At 41.2% G+C, this 20,003-nt stretch overlaps 1 protein-coding gene across 3 annotated transcripts in view; it reads right to left on the bottom strand.

Moving 5' to 3' along the window:
- The window catches only part of dpysl3 (dihydropyrimidinase like 3), a 40,818-nt gene that overhangs the window by 5,927 nt on the left and 14,888 nt on the right, over nucleotides 1–20,003 (bottom strand). For all 3 annotated transcript variants that reach the window (XM_086179314.1, XM_086179315.1, XM_086179316.1), the window contains exons 2-12: nucleotides 15,778–15,866; nucleotides 14,140–14,324; nucleotides 12,505–12,669; nucleotides 11,552–11,613; nucleotides 10,869–10,949; nucleotides 9,632–9,700; nucleotides 8,529–8,649; nucleotides 7,382–7,538; nucleotides 5,680–5,821; nucleotides 4,332–4,502; nucleotides 894–1,073 (exon numbers count right to left, since the gene is read on the bottom strand). In XM_086179314.1, the coding sequence (XP_086035440.1) occupies nucleotides 894–1,073; nucleotides 4,332–4,502; nucleotides 5,680–5,821; nucleotides 7,382–7,538; nucleotides 8,529–8,649; nucleotides 9,632–9,700; nucleotides 10,869–10,949; nucleotides 11,552–11,613; nucleotides 12,505–12,669; nucleotides 14,140–14,324; nucleotides 15,778–15,866 (1,422 nt within the window). The remainder of the gene's footprint in view (nucleotides 1–893; nucleotides 1,074–4,331; nucleotides 4,503–5,679; nucleotides 5,822–7,381; nucleotides 7,539–8,528; nucleotides 8,650–9,631; nucleotides 9,701–10,868; nucleotides 10,950–11,551; nucleotides 11,614–12,504; nucleotides 12,670–14,139; nucleotides 14,325–15,777; nucleotides 15,867–20,003) is intronic.

Below are 20,003 nucleotides of genomic sequence, written 5' to 3'. Positions count from 1 at the left end.
AGATGCTGAGTCACTGAGGCCAGCAGTTCTGTCTGGAAAGTTTACAATTCCGTGTCCAAATCTGAAAAGTTTGAATTGTTTCTTAACAAACATTATGCAAAAAAGTAGTTGTATTACTGCCAACTAAGAGCGTTTTGGAGAAAAGTGTATTTGAGGACTTCTGACAGATGTATGCTAACACTTCCCACCCATTTCTATTCATTGTGCTAAGCTAACTGGTGGTCAGCTAGTCTCCCTAATGCAATGAACATATTTCTTAAAAAAAAATAGCATTGTTTAGTATAAAGATTAAATCTTTATAGAAATGGAAGAATTAGTTGAACAGATACGAAACAAAACAAACTGAGCCCATCATCATTTGCTTCGACCACCAGTCTTTAGTCTTTCCTTCTGAGCAACAGCTTTTGGAATGTAAATACAAGGCACATTTTATATCATTTCAGCTGTGAACTTTGGTAAACCGTTTACTGTACGTGGTAGGTCTCACGGCAAAATAATGAATCAAAACTCACAGTATCTTTTTTTTTTTTTTTTTTTTTTAAACCATCATGACAAAGTGTGGACCACCCTCACTGCAGAGTAAAATCACAGCTAATGCTTCACGGTTGACCTTTAAAAGCTGATGTCAGGCTTTCTGTATCTCCCCCACCTCCCTCTACACTGCCTCTTCCTGTCTCTCCATCAGCTGGATTCTATTTCAGCCCTTCACTCCCATTTTTCCCTTTTTTATAATCCAAACTTTTCACTGCATGTTTTTCATTTATTTCACTAATCGTCTCTCACTGGGTTGTACGTTAAAATAACTGTACTTGTCAAACAATTTTATCCTCCTCTTTTTTTCCACTATATTTGGTGCAAGGGGGCTTTCATTCCTGGTAAAAACCGATATCCACCTGCTTCCTAGCTTTCACACGCTTATAGGCGAAGTCAGGGAAGGGTGAGCAGGGGATGAAGCGGCCCACGCCGGAGGTGGCGTGCAGGTTTCCATCTTCAAGAACAATCTTCCCCTGGCAAATCACCACGAGCGGGGCTCCACGCAGCTCCATGCCCTCAAAGACATTGTACTCAGCAGCCTGAAACACAAATAAAAGGTAAGTTAGAGAAAGAAATTTGACTGTTGCAGCAACAAAAGAAAAACAGCGTGTTGTTCTTTAAATATTCAAAGCAAAGTTGCAACTTTTTATGAACGCAAAATATTCTGAATGAACACTTTCCAATTACAGTATGAACGAGAAATGTCATCCATGTTGTTTTTGTTGAGCTTTAGTCCCGTTATTGAGATGAATCATTTGTCATGTGATTGTACGTCGAAGCCCTTCTACTTGTGACTGCTCAACTTTAAATGTTTGATTTGTAAACGTCGATCAGAAACAATAGAAGCAAACTTTCTCCAGATGAAATGATGACAAAAGAGGAGTCCATGGGAAGATGGATGAAAAGAGGCGACATAAACTTGTTTCTTTCTTTACTCTCTCAAATCTCTTAATCCCTCGCTCTTTTCCATCCTGATCTTTATCATTCATCACCTTGTTCCTTGCATTTTTCTGTCCAGCATGTGCAAACAGCTGCCATCATCCAGCTGGTGTCTGATATCGACATAGCGCTTTGCACTCCTCTTTTCCCTCTCTACCTCATTCTCTCTTCTTCACGGTGGTCTTGCAGTTGTTCATTTATCTCTCTCTTGACCTCTCTTACAATTTCTGTCTTCCTTGGTTTTTTTTCAACCATATTCATTATTTAACCCCTTTCAGTTTCCCTTCTGCGAACTGTCTTTTCTCAACATGTTTGTGATCTGCGAGGGTCATCCCCTCCCCACACCTCATTCCATTGTTGCTTATTTCCTCTGCACACGGCCCTGTTTTCTGCTGCCGTCCAAATCCAGGCCAGAACAGGACATAACTAAGCCGTACCACATGCCAAATATGATGTCATGACTAATCTGTGCGTGTCTCTCAGAGAGTATACTGCTGCTTGGTCTTGTCTATGAGAATATCCCTCCATGCATCTATGTATATTTCTGCTGCCAACAACAAGCAATCCATGTTGGTTCACTGATAACACACTAAGACACAGCAGCAGCACACTCAAAGTCATATTCATCTGTGGTGGAAATACTGCTAACCAGGACTGCTCCTGTTTGGCCTGGCATCAGACTATCCATTAGGATAGATTTATAGGAGCTGGGAGCTGCCACGTTCTGGTCTTCTGCTCAGTTGCGTTGTTTTATCTGGACGGACAACCAGCAGGAAATGAAAGGGTGACATCATTATGTAAGAAGCCACGGTTCCCCAGTCCACATTTGGAGAGAGCAGATTATTAGTCCAGTTCTGTGTCATTTTGATTCCTCCCATCTGGAAACGGAGAAAAGTTCTTTCTACTCTACTCAACAACAGCTTTAGAAGGCCACACAAATAAAATGCTTAAGCTTTACTTTATTATTTCTAACATTAACCTGCATTAATTGCCAGTTGGCAGCAAGTTACCTCACATGTTAGAGGGAAAGATGCTCCAGTACAATGTATTTTTCCTCACTGGTGTGTTTCTGTTAAAGTATGAAACACAGTGGGCCAGTAAAGCTTCAATTTCCTGTGCAGACACTTCATCAGCTGCTGCTTGGGCTCCTCTATCGTGTGTGTGTGTGTGTGTGTGTGTGTGTGTGTGTGTGTGTGTGTGTGTGTGTGTGGTGGCAGGAATCATAGCTTAATGTATGCCATGTTTACTGTACACACAGCCTGCACAAGAAGTGTGTGTACTTCAATCTTTGTGAGGCTCTGGTCTTAGTACCATGTGTAATAAAATTCCACGTTTTAAAATCTAATTCAGACCATATCACACAAAAAATGCACCTAACATGAAATTAAAACATAAATCCTGTAGTTATAACAATGTTTCATTGTTAGCTTAAAAACTGCTAATTCTCTGATAAGCATGACTACAAATGGCTGCTGTTTTGTTGCAGTGAATGTTATAGGCCTGAAAACAGCACAGAAGGAGGAGCAGGCAACATGTAGTTTACGACTGAATTTGTTAAAATGCTACAATGAAGAGGAATTAAAACGTGTATGACCACTTTTTGACGTTTTTTTGGCATTTCTCTCTTCAAACCAGAGAATAACACTGGCCGAGCGAGCTACATTTGATTAGCTCTTCGTTAACCCTGCAAACAGATAAACAATTTATTCATCCAGCACCACGAGACCTTCCAAATGTCTTCAGACCAAACAAATTAAATTTTGAGTCCTTTCATGGGGTTGTGTGATGTACTAAACAATTTATTCACCATTTTACAGCTACAAAATTAACGACAGAGTAGGCTACAGCAGGGCAAATGAGAGTATGTTTTAAGAATCTCTGTCATATTCAAGAGTGAGAGAGAGTAACCTGCAACAAAGGTCCTCTGCTGGACCTGAAACACGATCACTACTTTACACCAAGAAGGGGTATCAGACAGGAGAGGGACAATCTAGAGGGAGCTAAACCGACTCGATTCAGACATAAGGTTGCATGAGCTCTTTCCCATGAAATTGAACATCTTATGCATAAAGCTGTTTTCCACTTATGAGTTGTTTTCCAACCAGAAATGCGTGCAAATGTCCCAAATATCTGGGGTTTGTGAAAGTATTTGAAATGTTAGTGTTTGCTGTAGCATAATCCTGTGCAAAAGAAAATACTACATAGTTAAAACCCACTAATTATGATAATATTTTGAATGATAGTGAATGTGATATCTGATAGAAAACACAGAAGAAAGACACACCACTTGATTGCTGATTTGCTGTACTTGGAGTGTAGAGGGCATTTATTATAGGAAAATGTCATTAACTTTTTAAAGAATGTTTTTGGTATTTGGATAATATTCCAAAAGCATTACTTCCATCATTGCTGAGGGTTTTTGGATTTAGTCAACCTTAGTGTGGGGAGTACATTATGAGTTATATGAGCAGTGAACATCCACTGAGACCTCGTTTCCGTTTGGAGGAACTCAGAGCTCACTGGACGCGACTCAAAAATGTGCTCTCTCTTTCTCTCTCTCTCCTTAAGCCTCTGCTTCTATCTCTCCTCTTCTCCCTGTCCTGTGCACACATACACAGATGTACATAGTTCTATCTCATACTCTGCTTTACCGCTCTTCTCAGTGTTGGCCAACTTCCTTCTGCATTCATTTAGTGTTTTGTTCATTTCTTAAACACTGAGTTCTTTGATACTAGTACAGAGAACAAAGAGGAGAAGGAAATTGGAGCTGCAAAAAGTGCCAAAAGTTGTAAAATGGGATTTCGCTGAAGATGAAATGAACAAAAACACAAAGTCAGAACAGTTCACACTGTACGCACCGAGTTGTGTGTCTTTGCAGTGATGGTGCGGATAGCGTCTGTGTCCCAGATGACCAAGTCGGCGTCAGAGCCCACAGCGATCCGACCCTTACGAGGGTACAGGTTCAAGATCTTGGCTGCATTGGTGCTGGTGACTGCCACAAACATGTTCTCGTCCATCTTACCTGTAGTCTGGAAAGACAAAGTTTAAAAAAAATGGCATGAGGGGGTGATAAGCGTGACAGAATGACAGAATGGAACAAGAGTAACCTTTTCACCTAATGAAGAAATGCTTCCCTTTGACAAAAATGGATTTGCTCACCCTGATCCGTTAATGTGACAGTTGGCTGGGTACCACACTATTGTAACATACTTGGAAGTGAGAAACCTGATTTTGACATGAACATGTTTTAAAACTTGTTAAAAGAGTTGTTCTACTGTGACATCCTTCGTGTGACAAATGAACAAATGTGCTAGTGATGTGCCATCGTGCTGTATAATACTTTATTAATTAATGAAAACAGCATTTTATAATGCACCTTCCAATTCAATGTCATTTGCTTTATCTTTAATATTTCAAGTGACAAAAAGTAAATTGTTACCTGATAGCAGATAACATGACTTTTATTGACTTTCTGCAGATGAATAGATTAAAAAAAAGGACACAATATACCAGTTTTGGGTCCCTGGGTACAGAGCACCAGTCGATTAGCTCATTAGCTCAGCTTATCTTAGCTTAAAGACTGGAAGCAGTGGCGGCCTGGTAGTTTTGGCGTGTCTAAATGTCAGCAATATTCCCAGTTTTACTGATTAAACTCTAATCCGCATTTTTAGAGGCAGTCCAGCCCTCTACAGCTGCGTGCAACAACATGTCTCTTTGTCTGTCGGCCTGATGCAGAGACGACAAGAGAGAATGAAGGACAAAATGAGAGCGGTACGCTATGTCCAAGAGTGAAGGGAAGGACTGATGTAGAGATAGAGAAGGCAAGTATTAAGCAAGACAGAGACAACAAGACCGTGAAGCTGGAAAGAGGGAGGGAGGGAGAGTAATGTCTGCAAACTCGTAAAAACCAGATGAAAGGATGAAGACAGAAAGGAAGAGCTTCCTTTTAAAAAGCAATCAAAACTAGAAGCTACAGACATGAGGAAGACGTGGAGAAACAGATGAAAACACCACGGACTGGAGGTGACAGTTTTAAAACAATGTGAGGCTTTTTAAAAAAAAATATGACTTGCTATGAGGAAAAAGGGTTAGAAAAAAAAGAAAGAATAAATATCTCCATGCTTCTCTCATTATTCTTTTCTTTTTTTTTCCCCTGCCTGTCTTCCAAAGTTTAGAAGTGAAGGGAGTAAAAACAGTCCTCCTCACCACAGCTTTATCCCAGATGAGGGCCATCCTCTCCTCCACCCCGTTGACACCCTCTGGTATCTGAGTGAAGTCATCCTTGCCAATGGCCTTCTGAGCCACGCTGAAGGTACAGTGAGCACTGCCGGTCACGCTCAGGTCTCCACTGAGATCATAAACACGGGTTGAGATGGAATCACACCAAGACAGTACAATGTGTGTATAATCCACAAATTAAATTCAGAGGCACAACAAAATAGAACAAAGAGTAACTGGATTATGCCTCCGACCAGAGTTTGCTCTTGTTGTTTAAACTCATTTTTCCTCTCCTAACATGATACTCTCACTCTTATTAAAAAAAACAGCTGTGTCAAAAATTGATGACCTGTCAAAAGCAGGGTTCGTACGTCGTTTTTTTAACCAACAGGTTTCCACGACTTTTCCACATCTTTGAGAAAAAAATTATGTAACTGCAGTTTTTAAAGCATCTATTTACAAATAAAAAATAAACCCAGATATACATGTCCGAAATTGTAAAGTGTATTATTAATGAGAAGTGTGTGGTAAACTCAACTTTGCAGGTATTTGTGAACCAAAACATTTCCATGATTTTTTTCAAATTGATCTGGCTTTTTTAAGGATAAAAAAAAAAAAACAACCTTTCCAGGCCTACAAATCGGTATTTTCAATTTCCATGACATTTTTAGGGTTTTCATGCTTGTCTGAATCCTGCATTAAAAAGGAAATTAACTCAGTCAGTTTGATGCTTTAATTTAACTATTACTTAATTCAGGAAAGTGGGCTTTTAGTCAAAGGTAAACTTTGCACAAGAACCATTAGTCCTGCATTACTGATGACCATTTTTATACAAGTGGTACTTCAGTTTTTTGACGAGGTCTCCCCACCTTCCAGGAACCAAGTGGTTTCAATTCGTTTTAGTACTTTTTCCAAACCAACTCTCAAACACTTGCTCAACACAGCTAATGCATCATAATGAAACACACATGTAGCAGTTTTTGGTTAGAGGTTATTGAAGCAATGAAATGTCAAAACTTAGCTGTCACCTATCATCATCACTAACTACGTCTTCATCAGACACCATACCAGAGTGAGTAGGAGTCTTTTGGTTCTTTTTTAATCTCTGCCAAGGATTTCGGTGGTATTTCTATGTCTGCCTGTCAGAATTTTGGAAAAAAAAAACAACAAAAAAACAAAACAGTATGAACGGTGTAGCCTGGGCTAAAGAAGAACCAAACAAATTTCGGGTCGGATCCATTCGGTATGAGAACAAATGGCATATTTTTGTACACTGAGTTTGACTGAGGTCACCAAGATGGAATCTATTTTTATTTTGTTTTCTTCTTAAATTATAACAACGCTAGCGCCAAGAAAGAGTATCTCTTGATGAAGGACTGCAAGAGTGGAGAGTGAAGACTGTTCGTATTTCTTCACTCATTTTTGAGACTGGGCCACAGCACAGAATAACCATGGAGCTGATTAGATAATTTAAACTTGTTTAAGTTTGTCTTCTTGCTGAACTTGCTGAGACATTCGAATGCAGCTCGTTGATAAGCTGAGCGTAGTTTGGATGGCAAAGTGACAACCTGTTTAAATGTCGCCTCCTGTCAATATTTGCACACAACGGTGATATCAGGAGATACATTATGAAATGAGATATTGGTGTTATGATTTATAGGTCGACAAGTTCACGGGAAGAGACCAGTACCTTGACAGCAGCGTGTTCAGATAGTCCGGGGTGGTGGGATCAGGGCTCAGAGGAGGTGATGTAACAAAAGAAGCCGCCTTGGCCCAATTCTTGCTCCAGTAATGTGTCCCGTCGGTCCCCAGGCTGGCTGTGATTGGCTCCCCAAACACAACGTTTCCTGAGGAGATGTAAAGTGGATCAAATCGATTTATTCGTATTTTCATCCTCCTCCTAAAAATCATTCATTGCCTCCAAGTCTGATTCATGTGTCAACATTTTAATGAGACAAAGAGCTTTGTTCATTCATTACCCTTTAATGCTTGCAGGTGATAAATCTAAAAAAAAATATATAATTTACTTGACTCCATTGTACGTTGGACTGTTCTAGCATGTATGAGCCAGGGTTTGACTCATGACTGTCTTCAAGTTGCTTTGCTCAAACACCTCAGCGTTTCTTCTATATCCAGTTTTTAAGATTTGGAAACTGACTCAAACGAATCCATGCAGTCCTTTAAGGGTGCATGTGACTGCTAGAAGAAGGCCATCTGAGGTCAGAACTCCACCTGTTTAAACCTCATGACGTCTCACCGAAGATATCCAAACACACGTTCACCCCCCCCCCCCCCCGTTTCCTGCCTCCAATCTCAGCTGTGCTGTATATTTCCCTATCCATCAGAGCAGGAGTCCAGGAGAGTAAAGTCGACGTATAAGGGCACTGGTGCAGAGATTCTGGTATGAACATTCATAACCTCTCAGAAACCACAAACACAGCGACTAATGAGCAGACTTCAGCTGCTAAAACAAGAGCCAGAGAGAAGCAGAGGCCAGAAAAGTCTCAGATCCAAATGTGATGCACTTTTCACAGATAAACCCCTATTCAAAAGTCAAGTGTATTTTCACTTGTACGAATTTGAGTACCAATACACCTATGAGAACTATAAGTACATGCACTAAAGCATGTTTGAAGATATGTAGAAAACCTCATGTAACTGTCACATGCTGAGTAGAACCTGTGATGCTTGCTGCACCCCAGCAGCCTCGAGGGGGGCAATGACCTTTCAAGAGGTTATGTTCCTTTTCCCCACTATTTCCTCATTAGAGGTAAACCCTTCTAAATGTTTGGAGGTAAACACAACTCAAATTTTCCAACAAAGTCTAAATACTTTACCTTTTTTCCGCGCCTGTGAGATGATGTCCGCGGCGCTCTTGCTCATGACCCGGGTCACATACAGGGGACAGTTGGTTTGGCTGGCGATGGTGATGGCACGAAACACCGCCTCTGCCTCCAACTAGAGAAGGGTCAGCACATTGTGGTTTAGACTCCAAAATGCTTTTCCCATTAAGAGTATCTCAAATAAATGTAACCACAGCAAATTATGGATTTTTGGAGATTTATTGTTTGAATAATTTATTTTGAACCAAAATAAAAAGTAGAAGCTTATCATTTTAATGTCATAATGTGGTGAGGTTTGGGATTTATTCAGTTACAGTAGGTTAGGGTGGTTAAAAGTTATGCTTATTTACCCCCTTTCTTAATTTGAGGAGACATTTTGTAGGTACAAGGCCAGAAGGAGACCATTGTTTCTGGATGTGTTTGCAAGGAGACAGAGACACCTCTGTGTATCATTGTGTTCCAGTCCCCATGGTCAGCCTGGGTCCAATAACCAATAAATTAAAAACAAACAGGACACAATAAACTGATAAAACACGGGATCCAACTTGGTCTCTAATGCATTACATTATGTTCCAAGACTCCACTTAACTGCATGATACTCAAAGGCTGGTGGGACAGCTTCGCTCCGCTGCACCAGAGAGCGGAAAATCCCTGTCAGGCTACAGGCAGACACGTTGCTGAGTTGAGAGCATGGCTTTCATTTTGCTGTTTGTTGAAAAAACATTCACAGCAACAATCGGGGAACTCAGAGAATTTTCACCCAGGGTTTCTTACAGTATGTGTCTGAAACCACATGTGTGTAACAAGAGCAATGTGTGTGTGTGATAAAAAATAAAAAAAAATGTCCAGGAGTGGATTCATGAACAATGTGAATGTGTGTGGCCATGTTTGTCCCCAACGTTTAAGATTAAAATCTTGACCAAAGGCTGAATATTTATGTTGCACATGCCAGCACAGGGCTGATGTTCATAAAAAAAAAATGCATCAATTATGGAAAAAGTCATGCACTTAAACAAGTGTGTGTGTGTGTGCGTGTGTGTGTGTGTGTGTGTGTGCGTGTGTGTGTGTGTGTGTGTGTGTGGGCGCGTGTATCTCACCTCTTCAGGCCTGCTCAGCACATGTCCCTCTGGTCCAGTGATTCCCATTTGCAGCATTCGGGCCTGCTCCTGTTAAACAAACACACAACAAGAAGCTGTTTAGCAGCTGCCTGCATCATAAACAAATGAAGGCCAAAAGTACATGAACACACACACACACAAACACACATACACATACACATACACTAACACATCCCAACAATGACTTCTGTGTTTGAATGCTCAGACTGATGTAAAGTTTGGGTTTGGTTCTACTTCTTTCTGCCTGAGTGATGAAGAGTGTGGGTCATCATGTGGTTCGGGGACTGGAGGAAGCTACGGGCTGCTCAGGGTCATTATACACCTGTATAGACTAAAATCTGGATATCTAATTAGGTTAGTCAGCAAGCTGCACTGGTAGTAGATCCCACTGGAGTTATTCAAAACAAGCAAATGAGCGAGGATGTATTTTGTGTTTATTTTTGTTTGGTGTTAATGAAATTTAAACTCGTGAAAAGTTTCAGGAGCCTTATTTCCTGTCCTGCGTTCAAACTGTGTTTATCCTGCAGTGACATTTCAGTTACATTGGAAAAAGCTCATGATGTTTCAGTCCAGCCGATATATGGGTTTTACCTAATATGTTGGCCGGTATTGGCCTGATATATCAGTATCGGGTTTCTGAAATGAAACTTTTTTTTTTACAGAATATAATCCCAAAAAAGATGCAATAGGTAACACATAATTAATAAATTACCAGTTAGGATTCTTATTTCAGTTAACTGGTGTAATTTATGTCAGGGCATAACATATTTTGGGGTTCAGATATTTTTGCTTTAGAAGAAAATGGAAGTCATTCCACCTCAAAGGCCTCCTTAAGACTGGATAAGAAAGCAGGGGTTTGGGATGAATCAGGTCCAACGTGCACACACATACACACACGCACGCACGCACACACACGCGCGCGCACACCACACGTACTCTCACACACTGGGGCTGGAGCTCTGACTAATAAAAACCCTCTCAATCCACCAGCTATTACGCTTCATTCACTTTCATACTGAATAAACTACTCCCACAAACTCATTCTTCCTCTCATCAGTGACAGTGTGTTTAGTCTGTCGGCAGAGAAGATGCACCGCAGATTTAAACGCACTAAAGTGAAATAAATTACACTAAGATAAGTTGAACATTAAAGGGAGTGGGGGGGGGGGGTCAGAAGAGGAAGGAGTTTTAGTGGCTTAATCATGTTTATTTTTACCTCCGCAATGATCTCGCCATTTTCAGCGTGGACCTGAGCGATGCCTCCCCTCTCTGCCAGGAAGGTGAAGACCTCATAGAGCTGCGTAGAGAAAGACAGTGAAATTACAGTGGCACGTCTTTTTTTTCTTGTCTCGCCTGTTTACATAAGACTAAGGCCCTCCTATTTATGAGAGGGGACACATTTAGACCATAATTTTAAAAGAAGCCCACAATTTACATGATGCCTACCGCCAAACACTGCAATTAGTGTGTGTGGTCTCCAGGAATGGTTAAACTCATATGTTGGATGAGCTGCAGTTGTTAGGCTGCTGCACCACAGTTCCTGGTCCAGCTGCATGACATTAGCTTTTCAAGCCGGGCTATTTCAGTTGTCTCATGTGCTCCATTGACCAACAGAATTAGTAACGGCCGCATGAGAAATACGGAGAGACCTGCCTCACACCGTATGGAATTACACTCGAGCACTTCTGAACTCAGAGGCTGCAAAATTACATAAAAACAAGGAATTTCAAGGGAGGTATTAAAGATTAAGGCTTTTTTTTTCCTGAAAGTACAAGTTATTCTATGTTATTTCAAAGTATGAAGAAAAGCCACTGGTACATGTCCATGATGATCAAGAAGAGATAAAGCAAGTGAAATCAAAAGAATTCTGCTTCTGTGCTAGCATGTAAGTTGTTATACCTCGCTGTTGCTCATCTGGTAGTAGTCCTTGTAAGCCATGTAAACCTGGAATGAGTTCGCCCCTACAAAACACAAAATAAAGATGAAAACATATAGGAAATGCTGCTATCGCTACTTAGAAATATAAATAGAACACGCCATCAAATACGTCTTAAGTAAATGAAAAACTCCAAGTGTAATTTAAGCTGAATTGTTTTTGTATGGTCTGTTGAATTGCCTGTAAAATTACACATATTTTCTTCATCATCGTTCCCTTCATCATTCTCGTGTTTTGTCCTCATTTCTCTCTCGCCAACTAATTTAACAATTTAAATCCCCTGCTATTTTTAAGCTTGCTTGAAAAAAAAAAATAGTGTGAGTTTCACGGAATAACATGGGAGGGAGGGGATGCACAAGGAGAGACTGGCATGTTCTCTAGGGGTTTGTGTGAAAAATCTGGGGGAAGCGGCATGTCTGTTTTACACTTACATCTCTGGTGTAATCCAGATAACACAGAAACAACAAAAGAAGTATTATAAGTGACAGTTTTGCTCATTACTCCCTTTTTCGTTAACCTTAGCAGGTTGGGTATTTTGGTTTGAATGCTGAGAGGTAACAGTGAGCCAAACCATAACATGAAGTAGGAGATATTCAAGGGCAAAATTGGGAAAAATTAATTTATGGTCAGAGGGCACAAAGAGGATCATACAAGGATGTTGAGCGATATGTCACTTAGTTGAATCATTATCTCATTCAGTAAAAACTAAGCAGTTAGCCTTGCCAAGGAAACTTTCAACTGCAGTTGAACCCTCCCAGCTGTTACAGATCAGCTGATTAGACTGCTGGAGTTCTCATGTTTGTCTCAATGATTGATCCTCAAAAAGTACTTTTGTTGTGAAACCTATACTCCTTCTCCAAATGGAAAACGAAACAGAATAATTTCATTCAGCAAATGTTGGCCTAAGGCAGCCCACCTTTCTCCTTGATCAGGTTATCCACCTCCTGCTTGACACTGTCATTCCAGTGGGTGATGTCCACATGGAGGGAGTAGTCACAGCAGGCCTTCTCATCAGCCCACTGCCTCCACTGGTCAAAGGCCTCCATCAGGCTGCTCCCTGCCTCCGGGATCACATGATCCACTGGAGGATATGAACGACGGAGGTAGAAGTTTCAGGAGAGGTAGACGGACGGTGGAAGAGCAAAGAGGGGTGGAGAGTTAACATGAAAGGAATGAACACGACCTGGGCGCATAGAGTCATTAAGAAAAGGACAATGAAGACGGACTGATTTGTCTGCTGGCCTTTCTATTTTCTCCCTTCAACATTATCCTGTATCATCAGCTGTCTGTGTGGGTTTCTGCAGAAATCTGCCAGCAGGGATCAAACTTTGGCAGATGTCACATTTCATTTTGTACATCTCTGTCAAAGTTTCTTTGAAAAGTGTGGGGCCTCTTCAGCAGTGGATATTGTCAGACTTTTGGTTTTTGTCATGTCACCACAATCAATATCATAGGTTGCATCTGGTGGATTTTTAAAAAATGGGACTTGGAAAGACTGTGGAAACATAATATTGCCAACATTGGTGGTAGGATTTAGCTGGAATTTAAGTCCCACAAAAACAAAGCTCGCTGTTGAAACAAAATTTCAAAACACACGGACATTAAAATGAGAATTGTGATGTGGACAACGGTTTTAATTTGCGTAACTGAACAAGCATAATTGTGCTCACATTTAGGACATAAAGTTTTGTATTTTTACAGATATTAGTCATACATATCAAAGTAAATCCTCATCATACACAAGTGCAACACAATGCAGAGAATATCCCGCCCCATCTTGCTCAGCTAAAATGACGTAAGGCCCCCTGCTGGCTCGCCACCTGACCGGCTACTTTATCTCATTAAAAATGACCCAATCTCCTTATGCTCCTCTTTGCGTATTAATAGGATCGGACTAACAATTACATTAAAAACAAACATCATTTCCTATACAAACCCCTCTTTTGTTCACCATGACACAAACACAACACGATCTGTTCGAAAGGAAAGACAGATGACACAACACACACAGCCAGTTAAACCACAGTAGATGTTTTTCTCTCTCGCTCTCTCTCTTTCTCTCTCACCCGCTGCTGGAATATAATCCCTCAATGAAAGGCACTCATGAATAAATCTTACTACAGTCGCCTGCCTGTTAGCGAGTGCTTGAACACGGCGGCACACAAGAAGCTAGTGGCTCACAGGAAGTTAATGGTATTAACGAGTCTCTGGTATCTGCCAGCTGTTGCCACTGATGGGTCTCTGGGCTACTTCACAAACACAGACACACACACACACACACACACACACACACAGTTACTGAAGACATGCAGACACATGGTGATCCAGTTCCATGGGAGCGGCCTCTTACACCCCGTCCACAATGATACCCCCTCTACACTTGTGAATAGTCCTGATTTGGAGAGCCGCCCACTGAAACTGCCTCCCTTCCCTTTCTATTTTTTTTTTCTCTTCTGGGGTCTCAGCCCTCCCTCTTCTTCTTTTTTAGTCGATCTGAAAAAAAAGACCCGCCAGCTTCACTTTGAGGACGACCTTCCCCTCCAGCTCTCACCGATCATGGTTGTACCCCCAGCAAGGGCGGCCTTTGATCCCTGAGCGAAGTCATCCACGGTTGTGGTTCCACGGTAGGGCATTTGGAGGTGGGTGTGGATGTCAATGCCACCGGGGATCACCATCTTCCCGTTGGCCTCGATGGTTTTCACCCCACCAGGAACGATCAGGTTATCACCGATCTGCCTATCGAGACGAAGAAGATGAAATATCAAAATGAAGTTTTACGCCGCAAAAAGAAAAAAAAAAGTTCTGAGGCCGGAGATTACTTCAGCTATCAAATAGATCCCACATACTCCAAAAGGGCTTCATGTATTTGTTATTAATTTAAAACAAATCAAGAATAATATGCACCATGTGGGCGGTTTCTCTGCAAACCATAACGAGAACAACATGATAAAAATGGTATTGGTTGAATTATCGCTGAAATAACACATCCATAAAGTGATTCGTCCATCGACAGGAAATTAACCATAACTATTTTGACAACGGATTCTTTGTTTTAGTCATTTTTCAGGCACAAACACCAAACATGACTCAGCTTCCCAAACCTTTCCAACGTTTCCCTGTTTTAGATACTGTAAAATCTCTCCTTTTCAAATATTTATCTTCTTCTTCTTCTTTTTTTTTTTTACTTTAAAGTCACAACCAAACAAAGCTTTAAGCAGTTCATTGTCACCATGTCAACACATCAACAACCTTTACAAATGAGACAGACAAGCCAGACATGCAGAAGCCAGTGTGTCTTTGCCAGGAGCCCAATGGTCCAGCAGTCATTTGGGTGCTTATTATGCAACACCAGGCTTCCTGTGGGTGCCTCACTAAGAGGCTGTGGGGACAAAAGGGGCCTATAATTGGAAAAATCAGGGATGGAAATGGGACCAGGAGGAGAGAGAGAGAGAGAGAGAGAGAGAGAGAGAGAGAGAGAGAGAGACAGAGACAGAGACAGAGACAGAGACAGAGAGAGAGAAACAGAGAGACAGAGGGACAGAGGAATTCAGGGAGATACAGAGAGGGTTATTCTAGCCTAGTTTCATCTGGTTATCACCCACAGATCAGAGGGAGTTCAGAAAATTATTGTTGGTTTTAGTGTTTTCTTTTACTTCACTTGGAAGGGAAAAGATAATCAAATTGCTTTACTCAGATAAGGTTTATGACCTCAGCCAAAGAGGACATGTTTTAGTTGGAATTTCATTCTCTGTCAGCAGGATTGCACAAAAACTAGAAGGCCATGTTTTACAGAAACCTGGTGGAAGGGTGTTGAACTGCCCCAGGAATATCTTTCCCAAACTTCACACATTTGATTGTGTATATAATATTCTATCATATATGTGTATACGGACTCTATCACCGAGACTGATTTAAGCATAAAGTGAATGCAGTCACCTTTCTAAAGACTAAAATCTTTGTTCTAAAACATAAAGCAGTGATTTGACTTTGCCTTTTCGTTTGCCTGGAAAAATAAGAACGTCTTGCTGAAGATTTGCATTTCATGAATAATGATTTCACTGAATCGAAGAAAAAAAAATCTTAATTCATGCACCTTAAGAAGAAAGAGAATAGATAATCCAGCAATAGAAGTATGAAAGCAGAAGGAATGATAACAGCAGACCAGAATGTGGGACAGAGGAGGACTTACTTGATGAGGCCATCCTCCATGTAGATATCTGCATGGAAGGACTGATCATCGTTCACAATCCTCCCACCTTTGATCAGAAGCCTGTCACTCTGTAGGGACAAAAAGATTGACGGAGAGAAGGACGGGACAAGGAAAAATGGAACTGTTAGGATTTGCTGTGATGGCAACTTAACAAATACTTAGTTTGGCTTGAAACGTTGTCAGCTAAATCTCAATCGGAAGAAAATCCGCTGTCCTGTTCCAACTCGGTATCTTGCCAAAGCTTGAAAAACATGCCAGTGTGCCGGAGGAGCATTGCCTCACCGCCAGTAGGTGTGACACGTGAATGTGCGTGTGAAGGTGCACCACCAGCAGAGGGCGCTTGTTATATGTTGTTTGGTTGTAGGTTGTTGTTGTTGGTTAAAGTTGCCAAACGTAGCTCAAGTCTGAGCAGAGTAGAGGCAGAAACCCACAGCCAGGGCCATTTGGGTGGGCGGTCAAAATAAACTACCACAGAAGAAGAATAAGCCTGCACTCACAATGTCCTTTCTTGTCATTTCATAAACTGGGTCAGCAGGTCAGTACAACGGGGACCCGTCCTGAATTCAATCTCAGACAGGGGTTTTGTTACTTCTGCAGTTAACTCCTTAAACTACAGAGAGCTCGTGTAGAGCCATAAAGTTAGCATTAGCTAAAAACGCACTGTACGATTAGCAGGTGCCAGTGTGAAAATGAGAGGTCCGGGCTTGAGAACTGGCTGCCTGTTTCATTCTGTTCCATATTCAGAATTGTACACCCAACGAGCTGTCTGGAGTGACAGAATGTCCTCCTTTTTCCACACAGAGGAGATGAAAAATATTTCAAGTAGTTGATTAATTCATTCATGGCAGGGAGGAGCCCGGGCAGATTTGTCGCTGGTCCAATATAATGAAGGGGCTCATACTCCTCTGAAGCTCATTCTAACACTTGACAAGTACACACAGAGAACTTACCGGACCAAAAACTATCAGCAGAACAAGTACAGTACAAAAAAACTACATTATAACAGGAACTAAAATAAATGCTGCCAATGGGCTAGTAGGATCTCCATTATGAAGCAATTTGGTGACAACGTTCTAAAAATCACATTTAGTTAAAGAAGGAAAAGCTATTTGTTAATGATTTTACGAATCACTTATGAAACCCATCTCCCAACAAAAGGTAATTGCTTTCCAGTAAATATAAAGAATGATGAAGAATGAAAATAAAATCGAGAAATGGAACAATGAATAAAGTATATAAGAAGAGGTTAAACGCAATTTATCAGTGTGGAAGTATCTTTTCAGGCGTGGGACAGTTTGACGGACGGATATGATTCAGTAAAGCCGATGCACGGTGTCCTCTAAAATGACCTGCCCCGCCATGTTGCGTGGTTGACTGTTTGCTGTTGTAGCAAAGCTGAAGCAGCTTTAAAGGGCTGATCATGGATTAACATCTAACCCGTGTTTATCCAGATTTTGTTACGCAACAAAACTTAACTGCGGACGTAATTTTCTCCGTACGCTCCATTCATCCAACAGGCCTAATGCAATCAACTCCATATTAATATCTAATCAATTCATCAGGGCAAGATTTCACTGGTTCAGGAATCCTCGACACTCCCTGTGATACGCCCGTCCTGCTGTTTTGCAGTAAAACAAAGCAGATTCTTTCAACTGCATCTCACGTAATGTGGTGTGATCGGGGCGTTGCCATGACACCACACAGTCAGACATCGAATCCGTTTCTGCTGCAGCACCACGGACTGACTCTAGCAGGCTGTTACCATGGCGATGAATTGCCTGCAGGGAGAAAGACCAGGACACTGGGCACCTGGTTTTGCTGACTTGTTGAGGTTACTCAATGGTCTGTCAAACAGGGATGAGGGCTGCAAGGGTGGGGGTGGGGGGGTGAATCAAGCCAATGAAGCTGCATGTGTAAAACTAAACATCTTTGGAGCAAAAAGGCAAAAACATTTCCTCTCACATGAAGACTTTGCCTGATACGAAATCATATTAACTTTATTTGGGTTTAACGGATCCGGCTCATTGGTGATGTAACAAGTTTTTATTTTTTTATTTTCGTGTGTTTATGCGGGTTAGAGCTCACAGCAGATGATGTTTGTTGGATTCATGAGAGCTTTCGTCTCACACTGATGTGAAAGTGGTTACATAAAGTGGTAACACAAAAGCGGGAATGATAAAGTCGTCTAACAAGCAAAACCTCATAACATTTGTTGGTTCCAGCTTCTGGAAGAGGAAGATTTTGTTACAGTTCTGCTATATTAAACAATGTCCGTTGAACATTTGGGGGGCAAAACAATATATATATATATATATATATTATATATATATATAAATTTTGGTTCTGGGGTCTTGTTATGAAGTTTGGCTTTTGTGACATATGTTAAATTATAGGTCAATAAATTATACAAAATGTTTAGTTACAGGCTGTATTTCCATTTGGGTGAAGATATTTAATTACAAATCTATTTAAACCTAAATGCGTCATGCCTCATCCTTCTGTAAGTCCACCTAAAAGGACATAAATCCCATGGCAAAGTCTTTGGGAAAAATGACAGAGGTTGTACCCCAAGCAAGTACAGCTTTGGTTGTTCATGACTAATTATTCTAGATCAAGTTCTCAGGCAGGAGAAGAGGGAGAGACTTGTATGATCTCTCGTCCACACATCTGTGCGGTGATTCAAACATCTGGCTGAGGACCCAGTGTTTCGTCACTGCAGCAACTCCTTTACACCTAAGAAAAATAAAGTGCAGTTCTGTATCAAGCTGAAAGTAATAAGGTTTTCACATTTAGTATCAATTAAGTCATCATCAATCGTTGCCAGATGAGGTCACACTGATGACTGGACGTTTAGCCCACTGACTAAAGCCGCCCTTCTCAGAAACTATGCAGGTGATGCTAACATTTTCTGCTGCTTGCTGCTTTCCTGCTCTGATGGTGAAACACGACTTATTCTTAAGTCGTCCCAGCAACTGCATGTGTCCGTGAGGGAACTATATCAAACGCTATAATTCATCAAATATGTGTTTGTGGTACATTTTTGACAGTGGATCATTGCGAAACTATTGCAGGGAGTAATGGACCAAGACGGAGCAGCCACACTGAGCTGTTAGATGAAGAGCCGTGGGGGCAGCAAATCAAACTGTTGTCATTAAGGCAACAATTGGCCCTTTTCACAATTATTCTGTTAGAATCAGAGTTTATGTTGTGCGTGGCTGTGAGTCAGGAAACAGTGAGAAGTCGGTCCCTGATGTCTTTCAGTAGTTCCTATTACTGCCCTCATAATTTAGGAAACTGCAATAAACTACACGTGCTGCAGACTGAAATGTACCAGGGAGAGAGCAACCCTCCGCCGAAGTGATCTGACGTTATCAGATCTGAATCCAGTTTTGGATCAATTCCAAAATCAAATCGATTTTCGATAACTTAGTTTCGTCATCCTACCAGCAGACAGACAGACAGACAGACAGACCGGTGATCACATGACTTCCTTGGCAGACGTAACAATAAAATCCCAATATCTGCTGAGCTCAAAACATGCAATGTGTATATCCTTGTGTCTCTGTGTGTACTTGATGGTGGAATAGCGTGAAACAGAGGCCAGGGCCTTTCCAGTCAACCCCACCCTGAAGCCGTACATTACAGCACACACTCATCAACGGCTGGAACTCGGCACCAGCATAGATCATACTGGAGAGCACGCTGCCCTAAAACTGTCACTCATTAGCTCACAGACAATTCCTTCCAAACACTATTCCACTGCTTCAACCGCCTTGCACTATCTAATTATGAAGTTTAGGAAAGAGTGCATCTACTATTTCTTAAACTTCTTCAGCAGAAAAACTGCAATATGATTCCAAGACTGATAAATAAAAGACACTTAAGATATTATCAAACTCAGCACTTTGTAAGCCATCTAAGCTGCATAACTTGTCCTGGAGTAGAGAAGACATACGCCTAAATAGGTGGGTGCACTGAAGTAGTATTTTAGCAAAAGAGATTGTCTTTTTCATGAAACTCTTTCTAACAGGAACAAATACTTTTTGACATGGGTGATGAGTGACCTCAGAAAACTGAGAAAAGAGGCCGATGGATTCCAGAATGCAGAAACTGTCTAAACAAGATTATGACAATATGTCTGTGTGTCCTTTCCTTTTCTAAGCAACTGAAAAATCCTCCTCGCACTTAGAGAATGTATCGCCGCA

This window comes from Aulostomus chinensis, chromosome 15 (assembly GCF_037954235.1).
Source record: "Aulostomus chinensis isolate RoL2024-O1b breed Wild chromosome 15, RoL_Achi_v1.0, whole genome shotgun sequence".
NCBI classification, from domain to species: Eukaryota; Metazoa; Chordata; class Actinopteri; order Syngnathiformes; family Aulostomidae; genus Aulostomus; species Aulostomus chinensis.
Note: the sequence above shows the minus strand (reverse complement) of the source record. Positions and strands in the feature narration are given on the sequence as shown.